The sequence below is a fragment of the Vombatus ursinus genome, unplaced genomic scaffold, assembly GCF_900497805.2.
Source record: "Vombatus ursinus unplaced genomic scaffold, bare-nosed wombat genome assembly UNPS02011613.1, whole genome shotgun sequence".
Taxonomy (NCBI): Eukaryota; Metazoa; Chordata; class Mammalia; order Diprotodontia; family Vombatidae; genus Vombatus; species Vombatus ursinus.
The window spans coordinates 2,946,728-2,972,090 of NW_020951391.1; the positions used below are offsets into that span (position 1 = coordinate 2,946,728).

At 36.8% G+C, this 25,363-nt stretch overlaps 1 protein-coding gene across 6 annotated transcripts; it reads left to right on the forward strand.

The window, feature by feature from the left end:
- CLCC1 (chloride channel CLIC like 1) lies at positions 1-24,867 on the forward strand. 6 transcript variants are annotated; one of them, XM_027856700.1, is made up of 13 exons: positions 1-66; positions 4,964-5,077; positions 7,494-7,550; positions 8,280-8,421; positions 9,538-9,648; positions 11,041-11,148; positions 14,736-14,957; positions 16,660-16,800; positions 17,229-17,322; positions 19,860-19,957; positions 20,228-20,374; positions 22,081-22,413; positions 23,494-24,867. In XM_027856700.1, exons 4-13 carry the CDS (start codon positions 8,287-8,289, stop codon positions 23,761-23,763), a joined length of 1,659 nt encoding a protein of 552 aa, XP_027712501.1. In that variant the 5' UTR covers positions 1-66; positions 4,964-5,077; positions 7,494-7,550; positions 8,280-8,286; the 3' UTR covers positions 23,764-24,867. The 6 variants fall into 6 exon arrangements, with proteins under 6 accessions (XP_027712501.1, XP_027712503.1, XP_027712500.1 ...); XM_027856702.1 differs by having other exon boundaries at positions 7,494-7,546; XM_027856701.1 differs by lacking the exon at positions 7,494-7,550 and adding an exon at positions 4,126-4,177 and having other exon boundaries at positions 37-66.
- The last annotated feature ends 496 nt before the right edge of the window (positions 24,868-25,363 follow it).

Here is a 25,363-nt window from a genome sequence, read left to right on the forward strand (position 1 = left end):
GGATCCGCCCCCTTCGAACCGTCAGTCTCCCGCTGGCTGAGCTGGTCGGACCCGCGGCTGAGGCCGGTGCGTTTGTTTTTGTCAAGCGCCGAGGTGGGGTCGGGGATGTTTGTCTGCGGGTCCTGCGTGCTCTTGAGACCCCGGGGAGGCCGTGAGCCGCGAGGCTGGGACCCCTGGGTGGGCAGCGGCGCTCGGGCCCTCGGGGGGCAAACCCAGGAGGGGGAGAGGAAGGCGTTCTTTACGGTGTCTCGTTTTTATCCGTCTGGTGTAAGAGGGTTGGAGGGCTCCCATCTGGGGGGAGCTTGTTTATCATGGAGCCCTCGCCGCCTCCCTCTTTCCCCCTGGGCCCGGCTCCTGAACCCGGCCTCCCTCCGAGCCTCGAGCCCCCCTCGCTCGGTCCTGGCCCCGCGGGGGTCACAGACCGCCGTTCCGAGAGCAGACGGCGGAGGGTCCGGAGAAGAAAGGCGCGGAAGGGGGCCCCGGCATGCTTATTAAGCCCGGGAGGGACGAGGGGATCCCGGGGCTTGGCGTTCGTCCCCACGAAAAGCGGGAACGGGACCTGACGTCCGCAACTCCGGCGCTTGTTGGTGTTGGAGAGCTTGAGGGGAAATAGGGAGAGGCAGGAAGTTCCCTTCCCCCTCTCCCTCCCCCTCTATTCCCCCCCACTCTCCTCTCTCCCTCCCCCTTCCCTCTCCCCTCTCCTCCCTCCTGTCCTGGAGGCGTTCAGACCCCTCCTTTACTTGGGCTGGAAGGTGCGCTCTGTCAGGGCAGGCTGCCTCCTGCCTCTTTTTGGATCTCCATCGCTTAGCATAGGACGTAAGCGATTAAGAAACGTTTATTAATCAACTTTCCCCAGCCTCCCGAAGGTTAGGGGCCGGTCTTGTGGTTTCATTTAGTCTAGGGAACTCCCAAGTGAGGAAACCCCAGCTTCCCAGGCAGATTGGCACCTTCTCAACTTCCCCGAAGCTTCCAGCATTTGAGAATTGTCAACCAACGTCCACTACAATCTTGGTGCCTCATATCCCTCCTATATCCTTAGTGTTTATTCATTTTTAACTGAAAGCTTTATTTAGTCAAATCTGAATTGAGTTGCAGGCCACTCATCTTTCTATCCCTTATACTCATAGCATAGTGCCTGGCACATAGTAGGTGCTTAATAAATGTTTATTAAATGAATGAATTTATCTGTACATAAGACTAGTTGATTTAGGTATATCTGACCTCCATCTCCCTGTATACTCTATGGCCCCCACTCCCATTGGAGTTAAGTGACTTGCCCAGGACCACACAGCTACAAAGTGTCAAGTGTGTGAGGCTGGATTTTGAACTGACCGCAGGGCCAGTGCTCTCTCCACTGAACCACCTAGCTGCCCCTTATACTGTATGTTTCTTGCAGAGAGTATGTTAATCTACTGCTTGAGGCCAGTAAATAAAAGTCTACCCATAGATTTTTTTAAAAAAATTCTTTTGCACACATTGTAAAACTCAACAAAATAGGAAAGAAAAAATAAAGCCATATGATCGGAACTATATTTTTAAGATATGTAAACCATATTCCCTTCTGTCTTTCTTATTACTGTCCTCGGCATCTTCCTCCTCGTCCTAGTTCCTCAGGCTCACAACCTAGGAGTCATCCTGGACTTCCTCACTAAATCTCATCCCCCATATCCAATTTGTTGACGATGCCTGCTGATTTCACGTCTGCAAAGTCTAATATGCCTCCTTTTCTCCTCTGACCCTGCGCCTACTCTAGTGCAGGCCCTCATCACCTGGATTACCACAGTTAGCTGCTGGAGGGTCAGCTTGCTTCAAGGCTCTCTCCACTCCATCTTCAATTCAGCTATCAGATTGGTTATCACCTTAAAGCTCAGGTCTGACCATGTCTGTCCCCCACTTCCCCCCCCCCCAAATAAACTCCAGTGGCTCCCAGTTGCCTCCAGGATCAAATACAAAATGTTTTATCATTCAAAGTCTTTCATAACCTAGCCACCTCCTCCTTTTTTTTTTTTTTGTCTTCTCTGAGATTCAGTGACACTGGCCTCCTGTCCTAGGAACTAGACACTTCATCTCTTGGCTTTCAGCATTTTCCCTGCTTGTTCCCTGTGCCTGGAACACTTACCGTCCCTCTGCTCAGACTACTGACTTTACTGGCTTCCATTAAGTCCCAACTAAGATTACATCTTTTATAGGAAGGCTTCCCCACCCCTTCTTAATTATTTCCTGTTTATCTTGTACATACCTTGCTTTGTATATATTTGTTTGCACATTGTCTTCCTCGCTAGATTGTAAGCTTCTTGAGGACAGGGACTGTCTTTTGCCTCCACAGTACCTAGCACAGTGCTTGGCACATTTTAGTCCATTAATAAATGTTTATTGAGGGTCAGCTAGGTGATGAAGTAGATAGAGGGCCAGCCCTGGAGTCAGGAGGATCTGAGTTCAAGTCCTGCCTCAGACATTTAACACTTACTAGATGTGTGACCCTGGCCAAGTCACTTAAGCCCATTGCCTCACCAAAAAAAGTAAAAAAAGAAATGTTCATTGATTGACGTAAATTTTAACAAGATAAAAATCCTTTAATTCACCTTCTGAACTCTGATTCAATCTGTACTAATAAAGTGTATAGCTGTTTTACATAGTATTTCCTGGGGCAAGCCATTTTACCTGTCTAGGCCTCAGTTTTCCTCTTGAGTAAAATGAGATGGTTGGGTTAGATGACTTCTAATATCTCTAAATTTATGATCCATGGAGCCTCGAGAGGATCATGCAGTTCTTCCCTCCACTTTGCATTTCTTTGTATGAGCCTTTCTGTATTTTTTTAATGTTCCTGGTGTTTGTCATTTTTAATGACATAATAGCCCCACATTGATGCACAACAATTTGTTCAGCTTTTCCCCAGTCTTTGGACACATAAATCGTCTTATTTTTCAAGAATACAAATAAAGAATCTGTGACTAGCTTTGTACAGGTAGATAGATCTTTTTCTCCCCTTTTAATTACACTATTGGGGGCAGCTAGGTGGCACAGTGGATAGAGCTCCAGCCCTGGAGTCAGGAGGACCTGAGTTCAGATCTAACCTTAGACACTTAACACTAGCTGTGTGACCCTGAGCAAGTCACTTAAAACTCTAACTGCCTCACCAAAAAGATATATGTATGTATGTATGTATGTATATTTGTATATATAAAAATTACACTATTAGGATATGGTCACTCCAGTACAGGAGTTCTTAACCATGGACACTTTTCTTAGAATAAGGTTTTTAGATGTTTAAAGTAGAATTAATAGAGGAAACCAATTAGATTGAAATAGTTATTAATTTTTTTTAATAGTCAAGTTCATGGACCCCAGATTAAGAAACTACGCTGTCAGAGCATCATTGAATCAAAGAGTATGATCATTTTGGTTAAGTTTTGTTTCTAGTAATTTCTTTCATTTGGCATAGTGGAAAAAACACTACTCTTGCACCTAAGAGGCTTTGAGTATAAATCCCAGCTCAGTCTGATCACATACTAGCTTTGGGTAAGTTGTTAGCCTCTCTGAATCTCCATGGCCTCTCTTCATATGTAAAATGAGGATAACTATACTTGCCTGTCAAATGGTTTGTAAACCTTAAATACGCTGGTTTACAGAATATTCCCTAAATTCAGCACCAGTTTCGTGAGTTTATGGGATTAGGTGCCACCAGGGCTGTTCATAGAGGGGCAGACTGACTGAGATGATAACTATACTGGACAGAAGTGGAATGGGGCCTGTGAGTGAACTGCTGCATTTCCAACCTGGGAGAGCTAAGGAAAGACCCTGTCAATAAATAAATGAAAGAATGAACGAATCAGTAAATAAGCCAGCCAGCTATGTGTGAGTTAAGATTTTTAAAATATTTTTGTCTCTCTTTGATAATTGAAGTGCATCCCTTTTTCTAACAAATTTTTAATGATTTAAAAATGTTCAGGACATTGATCCTACTGGAATTTATTAAAGTGTAAGCTGCTAATGCAGATTTATATTTCACCTTGCTGCTAGCCAATATTGCCTATAATTTTTGTTGAATGATTTTTCTTCCTAATGTTTTATAATCTTGGTTTTATCAACCACTAATATCTTGTTTACGTTTGCTTGTTTTTCTAGTTTCTCCAAATTGGTTCCATTGATCAGTTTTATTTAATGCCAAATGTTTCAGGTAATTACTTTTTAACAGCACTAGGGAAGGAAGGGAATTTGCATTTATATGTCACGGTATTCCAAGCACTGTGATAAGTGTGATAAGAAATCTTAGGAAGTAGGCACAGTTATTAAACCCTTTTACTGTTGAGGAAGCTGAGGCAAACAGAGGTTAAATGACTTGCCCAGGGTCACACAGCTACTGAGTATCTGATGCTGGGTTTGAGCTCAGGTCTTCCTGACTGCATGTCTATCTCTCTATTCGCTGTGCCACCTAGCTGTGTTGGCAGTAGAGCTAATACTGCTAAACAAAATTCTGACATTTAATCTGTAAGGCTCTCTAACTCTCATTTCTCCCATTTTCAAAAAAAAGGAATTTTACCTTGGGATCACCGTCACTCCTTTCCCCTTTCCTTTTTGTCTATTCTTTAGTTTTTATATTTCTATTATTTCTTTTTGCCCTTCCATTCATCTTTTGCTCCTTTTAATCTCTCTATTATTCAATAATTTGATCATATAGTTCTCTAGTTATTTTTAACTCATGATGAAGGCTTATAAGTTGAGGGGGAAAATAATTAGTTATAACAGGCAGTTAAATCCCTATGGTCTCTCTAGTTTAGCTTCAGAAGATCTTTTGATTTATGTATTATTATCCATAAATTTTTGAGATCCTTTTTGGTTTTTAAATATCTATCTTTTGCTTTCAAATAGAAAGTTAAGATTTACTGGGAAACTTGGAATTAAAGCCACCTATGTTTTGAAGTTTTAAAGTATAATTTCTTTGGTTATTTGTTATTTTTTATAGAAAAATCTGGTGACATTCTGATTGATGATTTTTGATATGTGATTGCTACCTTTCTGGAAGTTTAAAGGATTGTTTTCCTTCATCTGTTTTTACATTTGATGAGGACATATCTAGGTGAGTTGTGTTTTAAGTTTCTCCTGGTTGAAGTTTTATAGAGCATTTCTTATTTGTATTTGTAGCATTTTGCTTGTTGTCAGTAGTTCTGACAATTTTTTTTTTATATTTTCTGTAATCCTGAAGTTTCCTCTATCCCCAAGCTCTTCCCCTAAAATGCACCTAAATTGATTCCAAAACACTTTTTTTAGTTAGATTATTTTCTGATCTTGTTTTTCAGCTGAGTTATCTGTCAGCTTTTGACTGATAGCTAGTATCTATATAACACTTTAAGATTTTTATAACTCTTTAGAAATACTATCTTATTCAATCCTCACAACAACCCTGATGGGTAGGTGCTATTATTGTTCCCATTTTACAGATGAAGAAACTGAAGCAAACAGAGATTAAGTGACTTGCCCAGGGTCACACAGCTAGTAAGTGTCTGAGGCTGGTTTTGAACTCAGGTCTTCCTGACTTCCTCACCTATCAAAAAAAAAAAAGAAGAAAGGCAGTCCCATGGAAGAGGGTTTAATTTTGTTCTGCTTGACTCTGGTCAGAATTAAGAACAGTGGGCTGGGCATTTCAGAGAGATACATTTTGGTTTTGTGGAAAGAATAACAGTAATACACACATATGCACACACGTGTAGAGAGAGCGCCTGTTATGTGCCAAGCACTATGCTAAAAATGACTCCATTTATATTATGCTTTAAGAACTTTACAGATACTTCATCTGATCCTCACAACAACCTTGGTAGGTAGGTGCTATTATTATCCCCATTTTACAGTTAAAGAAACTGAGAGAAGTTAAGTGACTTGCCCAGGGTCATATAGTATCTAAAGCAGAATTTGAACTCGAGTCTTCCTCACTCCTGCCCCAGTGTTACAACCACTGCATACCATTTACTTGCTTGTAACTAAGGAAAAACTAACAAACAGAACAAACTAGAATGGGTTGCCTTGGAGGTAGTGGGGTCTTCCTCCTTGGAAATCTTCAGATAAAGGGCTGGATTCTTGGGTATATTTATAGAGGACATTCTTTTTCAAGTGTGGGATAGTCTAGAAAAGGTTCTGAAGAACTTTATAATTCTGTGATTCTGTTCATCCAGTTTTAGTTCCCCCATGAATTTTTTGAGTTTGCTTTTTATTTGTTCTTTTGACTCTTTAAAAAAATTAGTGTTAATTTTTACATGCTTATTAATTTATTTAAAAGTCTCATCCATTGAGGGTATCTCTCAGATGTTTTTGTTGTTTCTTTTTCCATATTTATTCTTTTCCACTATAACCTTAGCTGTTTCACTTACTCCATATTTAAATAGATACATGTATCCATGTATATGTGTATTATATTAATATTTTTCTGTGCTCATTTTCTATGATAGTTGATTTTTATTCTCTTGCATAGTTTTAAAGATGTTTTCCTTTTTTGGAATTTTCTGTTGCTTTTTTGAGGAGTATGTGAGCCAGGCCCTCTTCTAAAATCTCACTCTTCCATCTTGATTATATTGTATTCTTTTCTTCTGTTAATTCTTCAGATTCTGTTAGATAATTTTATTCATCCTTTAATTGCTTGATTACTATTGAAATCCATTTGAATGCATCTGTCAGAATTTCTTGCATTGTTTCTGATGCAACTCTGGATAATATTTTAGTAACAATTTCATTTTCCTTAGCTTTTCATTCTCCATAATTTTTTAAATACTAGAACACATTGTCTATTGGGTGAGCTTTGATTTTTCACTAAAACTTTCTAGCAATTTTATTTCTTTTTGTTGATCCTGTTGCTACTTTAAAATTATTTACTTATACAAGCATTTACTATCTCTTCTTTCTATGGTCTCTCCTTCATTGAACAATTTTTTTAAATCATCACAAGAAGCCTACACAGTTTTACCAAGCAAAACAAATTTCCACATCAGAAATAGTTAGGTGGCACAGTGAATAGAGTAATGGACCTGGAGTCAAAAACAAAACAAAACAAAACAACCTGAGTTCAAATCTAGTCTCAGATACCTCAAAAACCTGAGTTCCAGACTAGCCTCAGGTACCTCAGTTATCTCATCTATAAAGTTGGAATAATAATACCTAACTCCCAGAGTTGTTAGAAGTATAAAATGAAATTAATATGTGTAAAGTGTTTTGCAAACCTTGATATGTGCCATAAATGCTAGCTATTACCGTTGCTCTTAATAATAAAAATATTATTTATGTCCAAAAATACCTGTCTCATTCTGGACTTCAAGTTCATCACCTCTCTAGTAGGAGGTGGGTGGCATCATTTATCTAGAGTTCTTTGGATTTGTGGTTTATCTTTGCATTGATCAGACTTCCAACAGTTATTTTTTTCTATAATGTCGTTAGCATTGTGTATTAACTCTATGAACAGAGGGCTGCCCAGTTTTCTCTGAAGCTGTCGTTTTTGTTATTTCTTACAGCACAGTAATATTCTACCATATTCATTTGCCACAATCTATGCAGCCATTTTGAAGTAGGTGAGCACCTCCTTAGTTTCCGGTTTGGGGCAACTACAAAAGAGCTGCTATAAATCTATTTGTCCTTATAGGTCCTTTTCCTCTCTTTCTTTGATCTCTTTTAGGCATGGGCCTAGTAATGATATCATTGGGTCCAAGCATACGCACAGCTTAGTAACTGTAGAAAAGCAATTATTTCTTTAGGGAACTTTGCTTCCTTGTGACCACTCATTATATCATCTTCCCAGATGGGTTACTTTGTAGATTGTTGAAGACTTAGCTATTAGATCTTCACACCACCACCACTCCAGCACATGTCCTTGCTTGAGAGCTGTTTCCCTCACCTTGAAATTAAACCTCTGTTTGATTCCTGACTTTCCTGTCTCTAGCCTGCTTTGGCCATCCACAGGTTAGAGGCTGGTTCAGTTCAGTTGACACACCTAAGTGATTCATGTTAATTGTTTTGTTCTTTGTTACATTTTAAATGCTAGTCTCAGGTTTTCTCATTTTTTTCATCTTTCCATTTAGGAGGGCCCTCAATTTCATTCTGTAATGAATTCTTAGGCCGTATTTTTACTAATGATACAAATTTTTTTTTAATTCATATCTATGTTAATCTAGTATTAGGTAGGCTTTTTCTGTGTTCTTTAGTTAAATGGATTGAAAAAGAAACTTAAAATCAGAAAGAATTAAACCATGTTTTCTTTAATAAAATCATTTTAAGTAATGCATGTGGATGTTTTTATTTAGGTTTTTCATGATGCTGAATTCTTTGCTCTTGTGTATATTTCTGTTAATGGTACCTGGTTATGCTCAAGATGATGAATGGATTGATCCCACAGATATGCTTAATTATGATGCTGCTTCTGGAACAATGAGAAAAGCTCCTCAGGTATCTTAATCTTTGTGTGTGTGTGTGTGTGTGTATGTGTATGTGTGAAAGAGAGGGGGATACACTTTCATTTTATAGTATGAATATTCCAACTATCTAGGGCTATGAGAGCACTGAATTGAGTATTATCTGTGCCTAGTAGAAGTAAACTCCTTGAGGACAGGGATAATTTTCCATTTAATTTTTTTATTCCCAGCACCTAGCATAGGTGCCTTATACAGATTAAATACTGAATAAATGTTTGTTGAATTGGATTCAATGTCAGGTCATTAGTTTGTTCTTAAAACTGACCTGGTTATTTCTGGGTTTGCATGTAAAAATAAGCTCTTTAAAAATTATTTAATATTTCCCCCCCAATTATGTGTTAAAATAATTTTTAACATTCATTTTTTAAAATTTGGAGTTTCAGATTTTCTCTCTCCTCCTTCCTTTCCCTTTTCCCTCATTGAGAAGGCAAGCAGTTTAATCTAGGTTATATGTGTGCAGTCATGCATTCATGAAAATAAGTGATGTCAGCTCTGGGATATTCTATTATTCTTAACTTGTATTTGAGAGTAGAAGTTGTTGAAGAGTATTAATAAAATCCATTTACAAAATCATGTTGTTGAAACTTTGAACTTGATTAAAAGCTTCTCAACATTCAAATTTAAGAACTACCTCAGAACGAAAAGGGATGCCTTATTAACAGTAGCTGCTAGTTATTTGAACACTTGAAGATTTTTTTTTTTTTTTTTTTTTTTTTGCTTTTTGGTGAGGCAGTTGGGGTTAAGTGACTTGCCCAGAGTCACACAGCTAGTGTCAAGTGTCTGAGGTCGAATTTGAACTCAGGTCCTGTCCTCCTGACTCCAAGGCTGGAGCTCTATCCACTACTCTACCTAGGTGCCCCTACACTTTAAGATTTACAGAGCATTTTGCTCACATCTCATTTGAACTCCTCAACAATCCTGTGAGGTGTGTAGAAAATTGCTCTTGTTATGTAGTTAGTATCTCATCACTAGAATTGTTCAAGTAGAGGCCAGATGGAATTTCTCCATAGTTGAGGAATTTGGATTAGATGGTCCAACTCTGAGATACTGTGATTCTAAAAAACTGAAACTTTTGTTTGTTTTGTTATAGGTGAACTATGGAAAACCAGAGAAAAAGGAAATAAGTCTTACAGATTCCAACTTGTCATGTGCTGATGAAATGTCAGAATGTTATAACAGACTTGATTCTTTAACTTACAAGGTTAGAATCTTTCATTCAGAACTTCTATGTTAATGTGAAATTTCTCTCAGGAATTTGTTTCTAGCCACTTATTTCTTGATCATTAATTAGAATGGGCTTATTACTAGCTTATATGAATAGATAATTCAGCTCTGTTCTGAAACAAATCATACAATTGAATTTATCTCAGCAGATATTTATTTGGTACTTATGGTGCTATTATTAAATCTTCAATAAAAATTCAGTTACCTTCATGTGAAAATATGAAATTTAACTTGTTTGATAATTTGAAAATTACCCTGAAAATTTGTTGTGTTAGTATAGAGAATAAGAGAATATGTAGCAAATGGCTACATGTTAACAAATATACAGTGCAACTAAAAAGAAAAAGGATAGGGACCAGAACTGTAATTTCACTGGAATAGCAAAACTCCTTCTCTCAGTGTAGGTTAGCACCATCTCTGCTATTTACAGCCTTGGACAGTTCCCAGTGCATTGAGAGGTTGCATGACTAGCTCTTATGCCAGGCTGCCTTGATTCAAAGCCATAAAATCTAGAATTAAAGACTTTTAATAAAAGTAATCCTTTAAGACAAAAAGGGACAATTTCACAAAAACTTCTTAGTTCTAGATTTTATGGCTTTGAATCAAAAACTGTTAAAAAAAAAATTGGTAAATACATTCAGCCTCCAAAAACTCCCACAATTCTCAGCCAGTGAGTTGGCAGCCAGGGTGGAAGTGGACCAACATTCCATGAACTCTGTATTTGTGTATTTCAGTAGTCATCTCTATGAAGAGAGAACTGGTAGTGTAAGGAATAGAGGGAGCTTGTGGGTGTTGGCGCAGTGGGCCCTCTATTCAAGGGGATTTGTTTGGAGCCCTCCAGGATCAATAGCACTATGAACCCAGGCAGGGCCCTTAACTTCTCTCGACTTCCTTGTCACGTGTAAAAGGGGGATAAAATTATAACACCTCCTTCATAGAATTGTTAGGATCAAATGAAATAACGTGTAAAGTAAGCACTATTGAAATACTAGCTGTTATTATTGTTATAATTATTACTGCTACTGGATCTGCTTTCCCTATTCATAATCTGACAGATTCTTTTAGAATAGATTTTGTTTGTTTAATCAGAAGCTGATAGGAGGAAAACAAAACAAAAAATGTTGGCCAGTGACTGCTGAGTTTTCTTCTTGCATGTTAACTTAATTTTTCCCTTTGCATGAAAAAATTCTGAAACTTATGGGGCTGGCAGGCTACATGCTGATGGTATGGTTCATAAGTATAAGCATTACAAATTATTTTTTGGGTCACCTTAACATTATTTTGTTTAATGTGCTTGATTAGAAATTTCACCATTATTTGTTATTAAATATTGTTGAAAACTAATCTAGAATTTAACATATGATTACAGATTAATGAGTGTGAAAAGAAAAAAAGGAAAGACTACGAAAGCCAGAGTAATCATGTTTTCAGGAGATACTTAAATAAGATTTTAATTGAAGCTGGAAAACTTGGACTTGTGAGTATTTGGCAATTGTTGCATTAGTCAATGTAATATTTTATTCTTGGTAAATTATAATAATATGGAAAGATTACTAAAAGGAAAGTCTAAAGAAGCAGAGGCTGTTACATCTTTTTAATTTATTGTGTCACAGGATGAAAAAATTTAATTTCCTTTTTACTACTGAATCAGTGAATCTAGACATTCATTTCCCTCTTATTTCATGTGTGTTTGTGCATTTTAGTCTGTTCACATGTAAGAGAATAAATAGATAAAGTTGGGATAGTATTTTGGACTGTTTTAAAACTTTGGATGACTTTTCTAAATAGGCTTCAGTGGGGTTCTAGTCTTAACTTTTCTTGATTTTACTATTTCAACACTTTGTTGGTCATGTGCAGTAAAGTCATTATGTAGTTTAAAAAAAGTTGAAAAAAAAATCAGTTCTTTAAATAGTTTTTTTCCTCCTGCTGCTAAATATGGTAGCTATTGCTTTATAGAATCACTAATACAAATTAATAAGATGTGAAAACCAAGCTGTTGTATAATGTTAGCTTCCCTAAAACTTTTCAGATTAGGGAATCAAAAATCAAGATACGTGATGCTATTGAGTATTATTTTTAAATTTTATGAAAGCATTTTAAAATTGGATTTTTCACCAGAAGTTGGCAAATGAATAAAGATGACAGGTTTTACACTGGTTGGCATTAGACATATTAGTAACAAGCATGATGCTGAGTCCAAAATGTAAAGATACTTCTGATTAATGATAATGCTTTAAAAAATTTTTTTTCCTGGACTTAAACACCCCAGAAAAGGGCATTTCCATTCACACAGAACACCAAAAGTGGATTCTGTATTAAAACATAAATCTCCATTTCATACCACTTGCTTTAAAATATATATATAATAAATTTTTGAGTTCTTTTAAAACTGTTAAGTTTGTTTCCTTCTGAATTTCCTCATTTTCTTCTATGCATTTTACAAAGTGTTACAGCTTACTGATTTTTTTTTTTGGTATTGCTATTCGTAACTCTCTTCCCCTTCCTCCCAATAAAAGAGTAAGGGGGAAAAACAACAACCTTGTAACAAATAAATATAGCCTAGCAAAATAAATACATACACAGTGTCCATGTCCAAAAGTCTACCCCTTGTGGATTTAACAAGCTTCATCCTAGGTCCTCTGAAGACTTGGGTTGGTCACTGCTTTGATAAGGTTCTTAAGTCTTTCAGAGTTGTTTTTCTTTACAATGCTGTTGTCCTTGTATAAATTGTTCTCCAGGTTCTACTCACTTCACCTTGTTAATCGTGCTGCTTCCCAGTTTGAAATAGCCTCTTCTGTCATTCTTGTGGTGCAGTAATACTCCATTATATTCATATACAGTTTGTTCAGCCATTCCTTTTTTGTCTAAGAGGCAATCTGAGGTATCCCTTTAGATTCTAGTTCTGTTTGTCTCCCAACCTCCTTTTAATTGTTTTGCTTGTGACTCTTCCCTCTGTGGTGTTATCCTCCTCCTTAACCTCTGAGTCTACTTTCCATCTACTCTGTATTTTTCTCATATGTACCACTTTACATTTTTTATATTGTCTCCCTTGTTAGAATGTTAGCTTTTTTTTTTACATTCATATTAAACATATTTTCACATTAGTGATATTGTAAGTAGAAATTAAAACCAATAGTAGGAACCATCAGAAAGAAGAAACAAAACTCAATAGAAGAGAAAAAAATTAGCAATTCGGCTTCCATAGTTCTTTCTTTGGGTGTGGATAGCATTTTCCATCACAAGGCCTCTGGAGATGTCTTAGATTCTTGTATTGCCAGGAAGGGTTAAGTTTATCAATATTAGTCATCATGCAACGTAGCTGTTATCGTGTACAACATTCTCTTGGTTCTGCTCACTTCACTCAGCATCAGACCATACAAGTCTTTCCAGGTTTTTCTGAAGTCAGCCTGTTCATGATTTCTTATCGCACAATAGTATTCCATCACATTCATATACCACAACTTGCTCAACCATTCCCCAATTGATGGGCATCCTCTCAATTTCCAATTCTTTGCTACCACAAAAAGAGCTGCTATGAATATTTTTGTACATGTAGGTCCTTTTCCCTTTTTTATGATCTCTTTGGGATACAGCCCTAGAAGTCCTATTGCTGGATCCAAGGGTGTGCACATTTTTATAGCCCTTGGGCATAGTTCCAAATTGCTCTCCAAAATGGTTGGATCAATTCACAACTCCACCAACAATGCATTAGTGTTCCAGTTTTCCCACATCTTCTCCAACATTTATCATTTCCCTGTTTTGTCATGTTAGCCAACCTGATAGGTGTGATGTGGTACCTCAGAGTTGTTTTGATTTGCATTTCTCTAATCAGTAGTGATTTAGAGCATTTTTTATATGACTACAGCTTTAATTTCTTCATCTGAAAACTGCCTATTCATATCCTTTGACCATTTATCAATCGGGGAATGACTTGTATTCTTATGAATTTGACTTAGTTCTCTATATATTTTAGAAATGAGAATCTTATTAGAGACACTGGTGGTAAAAATTCTTTCCCAGTTTTCTGCTTCCCTTCTAATCTTGGTTGCATTGGCTTTGTGCCAAAAATTTTTCAATGTAGTGTAATCAGAATTATCCATTTTGCATTTCATAATGTTCTCTAACTCTTGTTTGGTCATAAATTCTTCTTTTCTCTATAAATCTGACAAGTAAACTATTCCTTGCTCTCCCAGTTTGCTTATAGTATCAGCCTTTATATCTAAATTGTGTACTCATTTTGACTTTATTTTGGTATAGGGTGTAAGATTTTGGTCTGTGCCTAGTTTCTACTATACACTTTTCCAGTTTTCCCAGCAGTTTTTGTCACATAGTGAGTTCTTATTCTTATTGGGGTCTTTGGGTTTATCAAACAGTAGGTTACTATAGTCATTGACTACTGTGTCTTGTGTACCTAACCTGTTCACTGATCACCACTCTATTTCTTAGCCAGTACTAAGTAGTTTTGATGATTGCTGCTTTATAATACAATTTAAGATCTGGAGTGGCTAGGCCACCTTTCCCTGCATTTCTTTTCATTAGTTCTCTTGATATTCTGGACCTTGTGTTCTTCCATATGAATCTTGTTATTTTTTCTAGCTCTATAAAATAATTTTTTGGTAGTTTGATTGGTATGGCACTGAATAAGTAAATTAACTTAGGAAAAATTGACACTTTTATTATATTGGCTTGGCTTACCCATGAGCAACTGATGTTTTTCCAGTTATTTAGATCTGACTTTATTTGTGTGGAAAGTGTTTTGTAATTATGTTCGTATAGTTAGTTCCTGGGTTTGTTTTGGCAGGTAGACTTCTAAATATTTTATGATGTTTACAGTAACTCTAAATGGAATTTCTTTTTCTATCTCTTGCTGTTCACAGGAAAATGTTACCTCTAGATTTGCTTTGTTATAAAATAAGATCTGTAAATATTCTGGGATTAATTTATAAGTGAAATTACAATATATCTTCCAAATGTTTCTTATTGACTGATATTCTAATATAAAATTGTTGATAAAATAGCACGTATTAAATTTTTTTTTACTTTTTTTTTCACTCTTTTATTCAGCCCAGTGAGGACAGAGGAGATATGCATTATGATGCTGAGGTTATCCTTAAAAAAGAGACATTATTAGAAATCCAGAAGTTTCTCAGTGGAGAGGACTGGAAATCAGGAGCCTTAGATGATGCACTAAGTGAAATCCTGATTAATTTTAAATTTCATAATTTCAAGACCTGGAAATGGAGTTTTGAGACAACCTTTGGTGTGGATCCATATAATGTATTCATGGTAAGATGAGTAAGGAATTTACTTCTTTACTTTTTATGATAAAATAATAAACGTCAACAAAACATTCAAATATATAAAAGTAAAAAGTACAAACAGTTTTGTAATCATTAATATATAATATCATATTGCTTTCCAAAAAGACTGCACCAATTCACAGCTGTTATCTGGGTGGTACAGTGGATTGAGTGCTGGGCCTGGAGTCAGGAAGACCTGAGGTTCAAATTTTGTCTCACACTTACCAGCTGTGTGACCTTGAGCAAGTCACTTCTTTTTGCCTCAGTTGCCTCAACTGTAAGATGGGGATAATATCACCCCTCTCCCAGGATTTTGTGAAGATCAAATGAAATAATTGTAAATTGCTTAGTGCCGTGCTTGGCATATAGTAAGCACCATAAAAATGCTAACGAGGCACATAGTAAACACTATGTAAGTGCTAACTGCTATTATCCTCCTCCTCCTCCTTATCATCATCATCATCATCACCTTGAAAAAGAGCTAGGGGTTCTGAGAATTAACAGTTCAGAGGAAGAGTATTCCAGATATGGGGGATAGCTTTTGTGGGAAGGCACAGAAGTTGAAGGTGGAATGTCATGTAAAGGGACTGGAAAAAAATGGTGATGACCTCAGCAGAAATAGGGAAATAAAGATTAGCAGTTAGGGTAGGGAGGAAGGTAATGAATTATGTTTTGAGTATTTCTGAGAAAATTGAGGGCATCATTCTGTGTTTCCTCTTTTCCCATTCTCTTCATCTCTGGCAAAGATGTGGCCTTTCTTCTTGCCAGAGCTAGCTCCACTACATGTGTATTTAATCTTACCCCCTCCAGTATTCTCTAGCTGTCATTTCTTCTTGCTGTTTATCATATCTTCAGCCTTTTTCTGACTGTTGTTTCCTTTTAACTGTCTTCATACATTCCCAGATCTCTCCCATTCTTAAAAAATGTGCAGTTGATCCTACCCTAGCCTCAAGCTGTCATCTTATGTCTCTTCTCTGACTTCCTCCTCAACACTTTGTAATCTGGTCTCTGATCTTACCAGTAAAACTGCTTTCTCCAGCTGTCTCTTAATTGCCAAATCTGACAGCCTTTCTCAACCCTCAGCCTTCTGCCTCACACGCTCCATCTCCCATTTCTGTGTCTTTGTACTGGTTGCCTTCCCTGCCTGGAATATACTTCCTTCTCACTTCTACCTGAGTCCTTTTCTTCCCTCAACACAGCTCAAACATGACTTTGTATATGAAACCTTTCCTGCTGTCCCGAAGCTGCTGAATCCCTCCCTCCCAGACTCCACTGAATTTAACTGCTTTGTATTTGTTTGCATTTGTAGACTTTCCTTATTCTCTGTGTATACATATATATTTATGTATATGTATACACATACATACATATACACATATGAATATATATGTATATGTGTGTATACACTTGTCTTCATTACAGAATACGGATTATTGTATTTTCTGCATTTGTATTCTGACTACCTAGCATAGAGCCTTGCTTGTAGTATGTGCTTAATGAATGTGTGTTCATTGGTTGATGAACATATGTTGAGTTTAAATTTTTGGGGCAGTATCCAGATGTATATCTCAAGTAGGCAGCCAGTTGAGTAATGTCAAAATTTTTTCATTTTGTGAACCATAAGATTTTGGGAATAGGGGAGTCTTTCCATAATATTGACTTCAACTTCCATTTCCTTTGTTTTCTAGGTACTTCTGTGTTTGTTGTGCATTGTTTTGTTAATAGCTACTGAATTATGGACATATATTCGTTGGTATACTCAGTTAAAACGTGTTTTATTCATCAGTTTCCTTGTCAGTTTTGGATGGAATTGGATCTATTTATATAAGGTAATGTAAAATAGTCATTTGTTAAACATTTTTGACCTAGTTGGTTTTTTCCAGTTAGTTTTTGAAGCTTTCTCTTAATAAGTTTTCATTTTTTTCATCTTTATCACATAGATAACACCAGAAAAAGTCATATAGTGACCTCTGTGATTAGTGATTTTAAATATACCTAAATGCAATTGAAATATGTTCTTATAGTGAATGAATAACAAATGTTTTTGTTTTAGAAATAATAGACCTTTTTTTTTCTTTATTTCTTTTAAAACATACTTTGGATTTATAATGATGGAATGAGTGGTTTTTTTTAAATAAAAATGATTGAAATGTATTAGGAAGTTTACTTAATGGTATCTTTATTATTATGATTATGATTATGATTATGATTATGATTATTATGAGCAGTTAAAAACTTTCCTATCTGTCTTTATTAGTTAGCCTTTGCAAAACATCAGGCTGAAGTTGCCAAATTGGAACCATTAAACAATGTTTGTGCTGAGAAGATGGACTGGGTTGGAGGCCTATTTGGTGAGACCCTCTGTTTGCCTTAGCACTTTTCAAAGAGAAGGATATGGGAATCATGGTCGTTTTGTTGGAATTGCTAAAAGCCAGAATCGACTTTTTAAGTTTGTAAAAGTTTCTTACTAATTCCTTTTGAGATTTAGAACCGACAGTTGTCTAGAATTTTTGTTTCATGGGTTAATGGAAGAGATCTATCTCACACAGTCCAAGTTGAAGATTGTTTCTCTGTGGAGAGTGAAGCCCTCCATGATTCTGTTTTAAATGAGATTATGTTGGTTATAAGCCATGGAACATTGCAGAGCCTTCTCTAGGAGATGTAACTACTCAAAAGAGTTTGACTTAACTGTTCATGTAGGAAAGACCAAGTGGATGAAGAATGTCTCTCCAGATTATGACATATATTTAGATGGAGAACTATAGAGCTTGTTCATGGGCATGTGTTTTTGGGACATAGAGTACAGGTAGATAATGAGTTGGGCCTGGAAATCAACAGGAAAGGGGTGAGGGGTGATAGATGGATAGCTAGAGTGCTCCCCTGATATCTTTGTGATGTCTGAAGAAAGCAAGGAAGGTCTCCAGCTGGTAAGTGGGAGAGCCCAGTCAAATGCTGTTTCCACCATGCCTGCCACTGTGCCTCACTGGCAAGTGAAATAAGCAGCTGGTATATAGTAGGCGCTATATAGAAGCTATCATCGTCAGCATCATTAGTATATTGTATTAATTTCATCACATTGAGACACATTAAAGCCTCATGGTGAAATCCACAGAAATGCAAAAGAGATCATTCTAATTATCCAGGTTGAAAAAATCAAGTTAATGAAAAATACATATTACTCAGACTCTGACATACAGCTAGATGAATGACCCATTGAGTTAGTCCATTAATATGTATATCTGGGTCCAAAATTGACCAGGAAGAGGAGACTGAACTCACTTGAAATACTTTCAGTGATGGCTGATTATGCCAACACAAGCCAATGTCTTTAACAATCAGAATTCTCCTGGTGGGTCGCTTTGGCTGAAAATCATGGAACAACATGATCTCCACAGAATTAGAGTTACAAGTAAGCCAGGTGGTAAGGGAAAGATTCATAATGAGTGTAAATAGGGTGCAACATGTTACCCACAATGACTGTCATGCACAAAATGGCATAGAAGAAGACTTAATCATGGATATAATGGTAGGAAAAGGAGGTGGGCCAGTTGTGGTGAGCACGAGAAACAACAGGTCGAAATCCTGAGTGCTAGCTACACTGGTACGCCTTAGATAATAAAAAAACTTAGAGAAAGGACTTCACCATGTTGACTATGTCCTCAAGTTGGGTTGAGGACTGACCTTTGTGATGTCAGGAGAAAGGAAAGAAAAGAGTCTGATCAATATCAGTGGGGAAAGAATGCTGATACAGATGCAGTATCAAAGTATTACAACATGTAAAATCTTGGCCTGAAGCTATTTATTAGAGTCAAACCATGAAAAACATTCTTATAAATATACTATTTGTGTTGGAAGATTGATTGAAAATAGGAATGGTTTAACTTTTGGGACTTTGTTAAATTCAGCACATATTTCAAATCAAGGTGTCCAAATCCACTGTATTAGAAAATAGTCGTGGGTGATTAAATTTAATACAACTCTACTTCTATATAGAATGAATACAAAATTGCTTTCTTTTCAGAGGGCTAGTCTTATCTAAGGGGCAGCTAGGTGGTACAGTGGATAGAGTGCTGGACCTGAGTCAGGACCCTGGGCAAGTTACTTAACCCTATTTGCCTCGGTTTCCTCATCTGTAAAAAGCTGGAGAAGGAAATGGCAAACCACTTCAGTGTCTTTGCAAAAACCAAAAAAAACAAATAGGGTCACAGAGTCATACGTGACTGAAACGACTGAATGTTCTTATCTAAAATGAGCTATTTAGAAAAATTAGTGTGAGTTAGTACCCTGTGTTTCTCATTTAGAATTATATGCATCCAATTTGATGAAAAACGCCTTGTTTTCAAGGCTTATTTATTCATGGCTCCATTGCCATGGAAGAAGAAACTTGGGCAGAGAGATTGTGTGAAACCATCCATTTTTCCCTTTGCCAACCATAGTGTGTGCTTCCTGTGCAGAGTGTTTTGTCTTTAGGCTGTTCCCATGAACTCTGTGTCACTTCCCGTCCAGCCCTTTGGATGAATTTTGACTTGATCCAGCACAGCCGTTGTCACTGCTACTCCTTGAACCATATCCCCTTTCTCAATAAGGTTCTTCTTACCTTACTGATTGATTGTATGTGTGCATTGCCCTTATTTTACCCTAGCACTGGGAATTTGACGTTGAGACTTCTGAATCATTTTCAGTTAAGAAGTACCAAATCTTGGAACCCACTAGCAAACAAGTAGAAACTAAGAAGAAAATTAGGAATATTGGGAAACTTGTTGAAAAGTTATATAGAACTGAAAATGAAGAGGGGAGAATAAAACCAAAATGGAACAGTTGAAAATAGTGAAACCTGTTACTTTATTAAAATTTAGTTTCTTTTTTCTCTTTTCTGTTCCCTGAATAGAATGGTTTAGAAGTTCATGGACGTTTCGAGATGATCCTTGCCAAAAGTACTATGAGCTGCTATTAGTTAACCCTATTTGGTTGGTTCCACCAACAAAGGTATAGAATATACTTTATAAAAATTACTTTTTCAGGCTGGGTCAAGAGTCCCTGTGTAGTCTTTCCACCAGGAAGCTTTGACTTGCCTAAAGGTCACTCTAATTTCAAGTAACAAAATCATTTTTATATCGATGCTGGTTTGCATGTGGCCACGCTAACAAAGGTCATCTGATTTTAGTGCAGATACCCAGTGACTCTGGCTTACTCTGTTTACATTTGTCATTGGTAAAGAGCATAATCAGTGTCGCTAATGAACATCTGTTGTCACAGGCATTGGCAGTCACTTTCACCAACTTTGTAACGGAGCCATTGAAGCATATCGGGCAAGGAGCTGGGGAGTTTTTGAGAGCGCTTATGAAGGAGATACCAGTGATACTTCACATTCCAGTGTTGGCCATCATGGCTCTGGCTGTGCTGGTTAGTATATGACGTTGTTGCCACTCAGGCTTTGAGAGTAAAAACAATGCTAAAAATTTGTGCTAGTGTTGTTTGCAGAATAGTATAAGTTGATAAGTAATGTCTAGAATAAATAATCTGATAAAGTAGGTTAGACTCATTTGCATTTACACTTAACACTTTTTGTCTTAAAAGCAAGTAATTTTATAGTTTGCTTTTTGAAGTTTTAGAAATGAGTTCTGATCACTTTTACTTGCAAACTTGCCATTTGAACTTGGTAAATTGGTACAGATGAAATCAGTCAACCAATCAGCAAGCATTTCTTATGTTCCTGTGTGTCATTCTGTGTGCTGAGTGCTAGAGATACGAAGACAGAAGTGATGCATACAGTTTTCTGCTTTTAGGAGTTTACAGTCTAGCTAAGGAGGTAACAAGTGTGTTGGTGTTAATGTGTGCACATATATATATGCAAAATAGAAGGTAATTTGGGGGTGAGAAGGCACTTGGGGCGGGGGTGCTGTGTGGGTGATGTTGAATTTGAGATGCCTTTAGGACATCCAGATGGAAATTAGAATCTTTTCCTCTTGGTGGGGAGGGGTAAGGGCAAGACTTTGTTTTATAAAAACACTGGTCTTCATCCAGCCATGCACAGCTTTCTGAAACAGAACTTTGCTTATTATACTTATTTCTATCCCATCAGAATCTTGGCATTTTAGAGTTAGAAAGAAGGTTTAAGATATTAAAGGTTAATACTGCACTAAGACTGCACTAAGACTTTCTGGACATCCTACACACAGTGTACTTGCATAGGAGTATCAGGGTTCCTTTTACACATGCCTGGAGAGATCTATATATCTCTATCTATATGTCTGTATATTCTGGTATTCTCAAATGATATTCTAGGTGAGTACATGAGCTAAAAAGGGACGTTTGTAAATTCTTGAAAAGGCCCCAGAATGTAGGGTGCTGGGCTATGGCTATATCTATATATACTTTTAAACAAATAATCTTAAATGTATACTTTAACTATATGCTTAATGGAAGCCAACTCTAGATAATACACAGAAATGTAATTCATAAAGCTTTAACAAAGTTTAAATTTCTAGTCATCAGTTTAACTGCTGGAAACTGGGTGCCACAGTGCTGGGCCTGGAGTCAGGAAGATCTGAGTTCAACTATAACTTCAGGCACTTCTTAGCTCTGTGACCCCCAAGCAAGTTACTTGACCTCTGTTTGCCTCAGTTTCCTCATCTGTACAGTGGAGATAATAGTAACCTCTACTTCACAAGGTTGTTGTGAGGATCAGATAAAATCATAATTGTAAAGTGTTTAGCAGTGCCTGACACATAGGAAGTGCTATATAAATACTGGCTATTAACATAATAATAATAATTATTCTTTTCTAGTTCATTGAAAACATTCTGTTAACTATTGAGGGATTTCATAAATCAATACTCTGGTTCTATTCTCCCCTACCCCCAAAGAATGTGATTGTCATAAGTAAACTACCATTTTTAAGATGTTTATATCTTTTCATATCAAATTACTGTAAGTGCATGTGAATGTTATTGGCATCCTAAATAATACTTTAACTTAATCTAGTTTGTTATATGCTACATTTAAACTTTAGGTTATATGTATGTGTGTGTGTACATGTACATATATATATATGATATAGGTGCACAAATAAATAATTTTGTAGTTATATTATTTATTTTGCTTGTTAGGGTTTCTGCTATGGTGCAGGAAGATCAGTTGGTGGATTGAGGTATTTAAGAGACTCAGAAAGAGAACCTCGCAAGGCACTACATCAAGGCAAAGGAAGACCACAGGAGGAAATTGATTATAGGCGACATGGTGGAGCAGGTGATGCAGATCTCTGTTGTCGGAGCCATGTTTGTCAGAAAGATCGAGGCGCTTATTGCAAAGCAGATGAGTGTAGAGGAGATTTTGTGAGAGAAAGATATGTTGATTTAACTGGCCACAGGAGCCCTGAAGTCCTACAGGCATTTGATATACCCGATGTAAAGGCAGAAGAGCATCCCAAGGTGGTACCTTGTGTAAGTCAGCAACATTTTATTTTGGTGTTTCTTAATAATAGGTCTGAACCTTCTAATAGAGCTTTTGTACTGAAGTATTTTATGGCCCAAAAAATTCGTATATCTTTATGGTCAGCAGTAAAGTTTTAAATTTAGTGACTTTCTCCTCTTAAATTTAAAGTCATCCAGAAAGAGAGCAGAGGTTGATGGTTGATATTAAATATTTTACTTTCTGTAAGGAACTGAATATTGTAACAAGGTAGGTGTTAGAGACTACATACAATTAATGTGAAATTTCACTGATACCCTAAAATAAAAAAAAGTAACTAAAGGTGCTCTGTTGGAAAGGAAACAGTTGAAAGTCACTGGTATAGCTCCAGAAGTCCCAGGGAACTATATATATAGCACCCTCAGGAGATTATTTGGAGAAAAGGGCATGGGAAGGAGGCAAAAAAACTTCCTGATTTTATATCAGTCTGACTAGAATATTACCCATTAACTGGGGAAAAGTTAGATTAAAATTTTTTTTTATGGATCCCTAAGTGGCAGTTTGGTGGGGACATTTACTCTTTTGAGGATGGATCTTTCTGTACCTTTGTAAAACCTGAGAGGCCTTTGGAACTTATGGGCAAGGGTGGGGTGTTGTTTGTGGAATCTTTTTCCTTGAGATCTTTAAAGTAGAAATGCTATTTATTTGCTGCTAAAAGGTAGCACTTGAACTAAATAATATCAATTTTTTTAACCATGACATTTTATAATTCTCATATGTTAATAACTTAGGGCTTAGTCACTAATATTGATAGCTTCCTTGTGCATAATATGTGAATAAAATAGTTAATTGACTTTATTTGGGAGAATTCTGGAAGCTGTCAAGTTTTAATTCTGTGACTAGAGGGCAAGTCACTTAACTTGTGTACCTGACTGAGAATGTTCTGGCTAAACTAAACTTAACAATATTTATTAGAATCTTATTTTTGACACAAAAGTGTATGTATTTGGAATGTGAATTTGTTCAATTCTGTGACTCCAGTCCTGTAACTATTAATCCTCTAGGCTAAATTAATTTAAAAAAAATTTAAATGTGGATTCTACATTTCACAGCAGAAATCATTCATTTCGGATAAAAATCCAGAAGAGATTTGTGAAATTCCAGAAAACAGCAAAGTGAAAGAAATTAACAGTAAAACAAGCCATTCAGCAGAGCCATCCTCTGAGCAGCAAACCACAGGGAGTCAGGAAGGCGAGCTTCCAGCAGGTGAGAGCACTCTGAGAGATGAAGCCAGAAGCAGGTTTCTGCAAGCTGGGATCCACAGCTCATCTACTGTCTCAGCCGGAAGATGGGAAAAGAATCAAGAAGGCCAACCCAGCTAGGAGGAGGAGATGGTGGTGGCATCAGTGGTGGCCATGGACAAATGGGAAAATTGTGAGGTCTAGCATTGGGGGCTCTTTTTTTTTTTTTTTTTAAGTATTTTTCTTATCAAGAGTTTTGTATTGCTGTATTGCTGTTTGGGTATTTTTTTGCAGAAGTGCCACAGAACTGACTGAAATGAAATTACTAGCTCAGATAGCAAGTAAGTTTGTAAAAGTAGGTTCTAGGTGGATGTAATGACTACATTTAATTTCATTTTCATCCCTTTAGTATTCTGGCATTTTCATAGTTAATTATTATTAATTTTGGAGGAGGGTCTCACCTCACATTCTAAAATGGATGTTAATTAATGTCCATTAACTAATCAAAACTAATGATTGTTTATTAAACATCACTTGTTCTGATTAGTTAGTGAAAAGTCATAATTAGAGAATATTTTTAAAGAAATAGTTGTATTAGTTTCCAGGTATATACAGTCAACAAAAACTAATGGATAACGTGTTGCCAAATAGAGGCCCTCCCTCTATGTTGGCTTTAATGAACAGCTGAGAACAATTGATAAAACATTGCATGCAGGTGGTGCTGTTAAAATAGCCAAAGGCTTTTGAAATAAGGGTTTAATTTCTTAAGTGAGACAAACATAACTTCTAGTCTGTCATCAGGGAGTGGGCTTAGTCTTTCAGACTAAATTTTACTCTTGAATGCACCTAACCTTATTTTCATCTTAGCTCTTGAAATCGCTGCTTTCCACAAGGTATTCCCACACTTCCTCAAATAACCAGGCAAGCAGGACTTAAATGTAAACTTTCCACTATTAGACCTCTAGTGTGAGCACTAACAGTTGTACAGTGAGTGAAACCTTCGGGCCAGCTGGGGTTCTTTAGCTGTTTGCTCAGATGCTGACTGCTCCCAGACCAACAAGTTTATGTTGTATTCTAGTTCTCTTTATTTCTTCCTTCACAGTCAGGTCTTATGATATGCTGTGAAGGCATAATAAAATTGCCAGGGGAAGACCAAATAACCAAACTTGTATGTCATTGTAGTTACTGTAGAGTCAGGAGACTGTGGCCTGAGAGTAATCGGAAATAGATGAGTGAATTTTGGCAGAACTGGTGTCCTAAGTGTGGTCTGTTTTTGTTTACTTCTTGTGTTGAGGTTACTAAAGGTGGGATCCAGGTAAATGGGGAATTACCTATATCATCTCTAATTTGCTTGACCAACTCTATTTTCTATAGCATGGTCACAGTCTCACATTACTAATTACTGGAGGCTAAATTACTAAGGTTTTATTTTACTGACCAATACATACAGCATAGAACACTAAGGCTTAATTAGCAGGATACAAATACATATAGTCTTTTGCTCTGTCCAAAATATCATTTATAATTTTTGTGTGTTGGTTAAGGGTTTTTTTTTTTAAAAAAAAAATACCTGGTGCCCTTTATCTTAAGTACATTTATTTAAGCAGTTTCCAAATTTAAATATTTTCTTAACTAGGAAAATTTGATGTGTATTTAGTTGTCTCTAAGAGGCAGTGCGGAGTAATGGATAGAGAGCTGGTCTTGGAGGCAGGCAGACCTGAGTTCAAGTCCTACTTCTTAA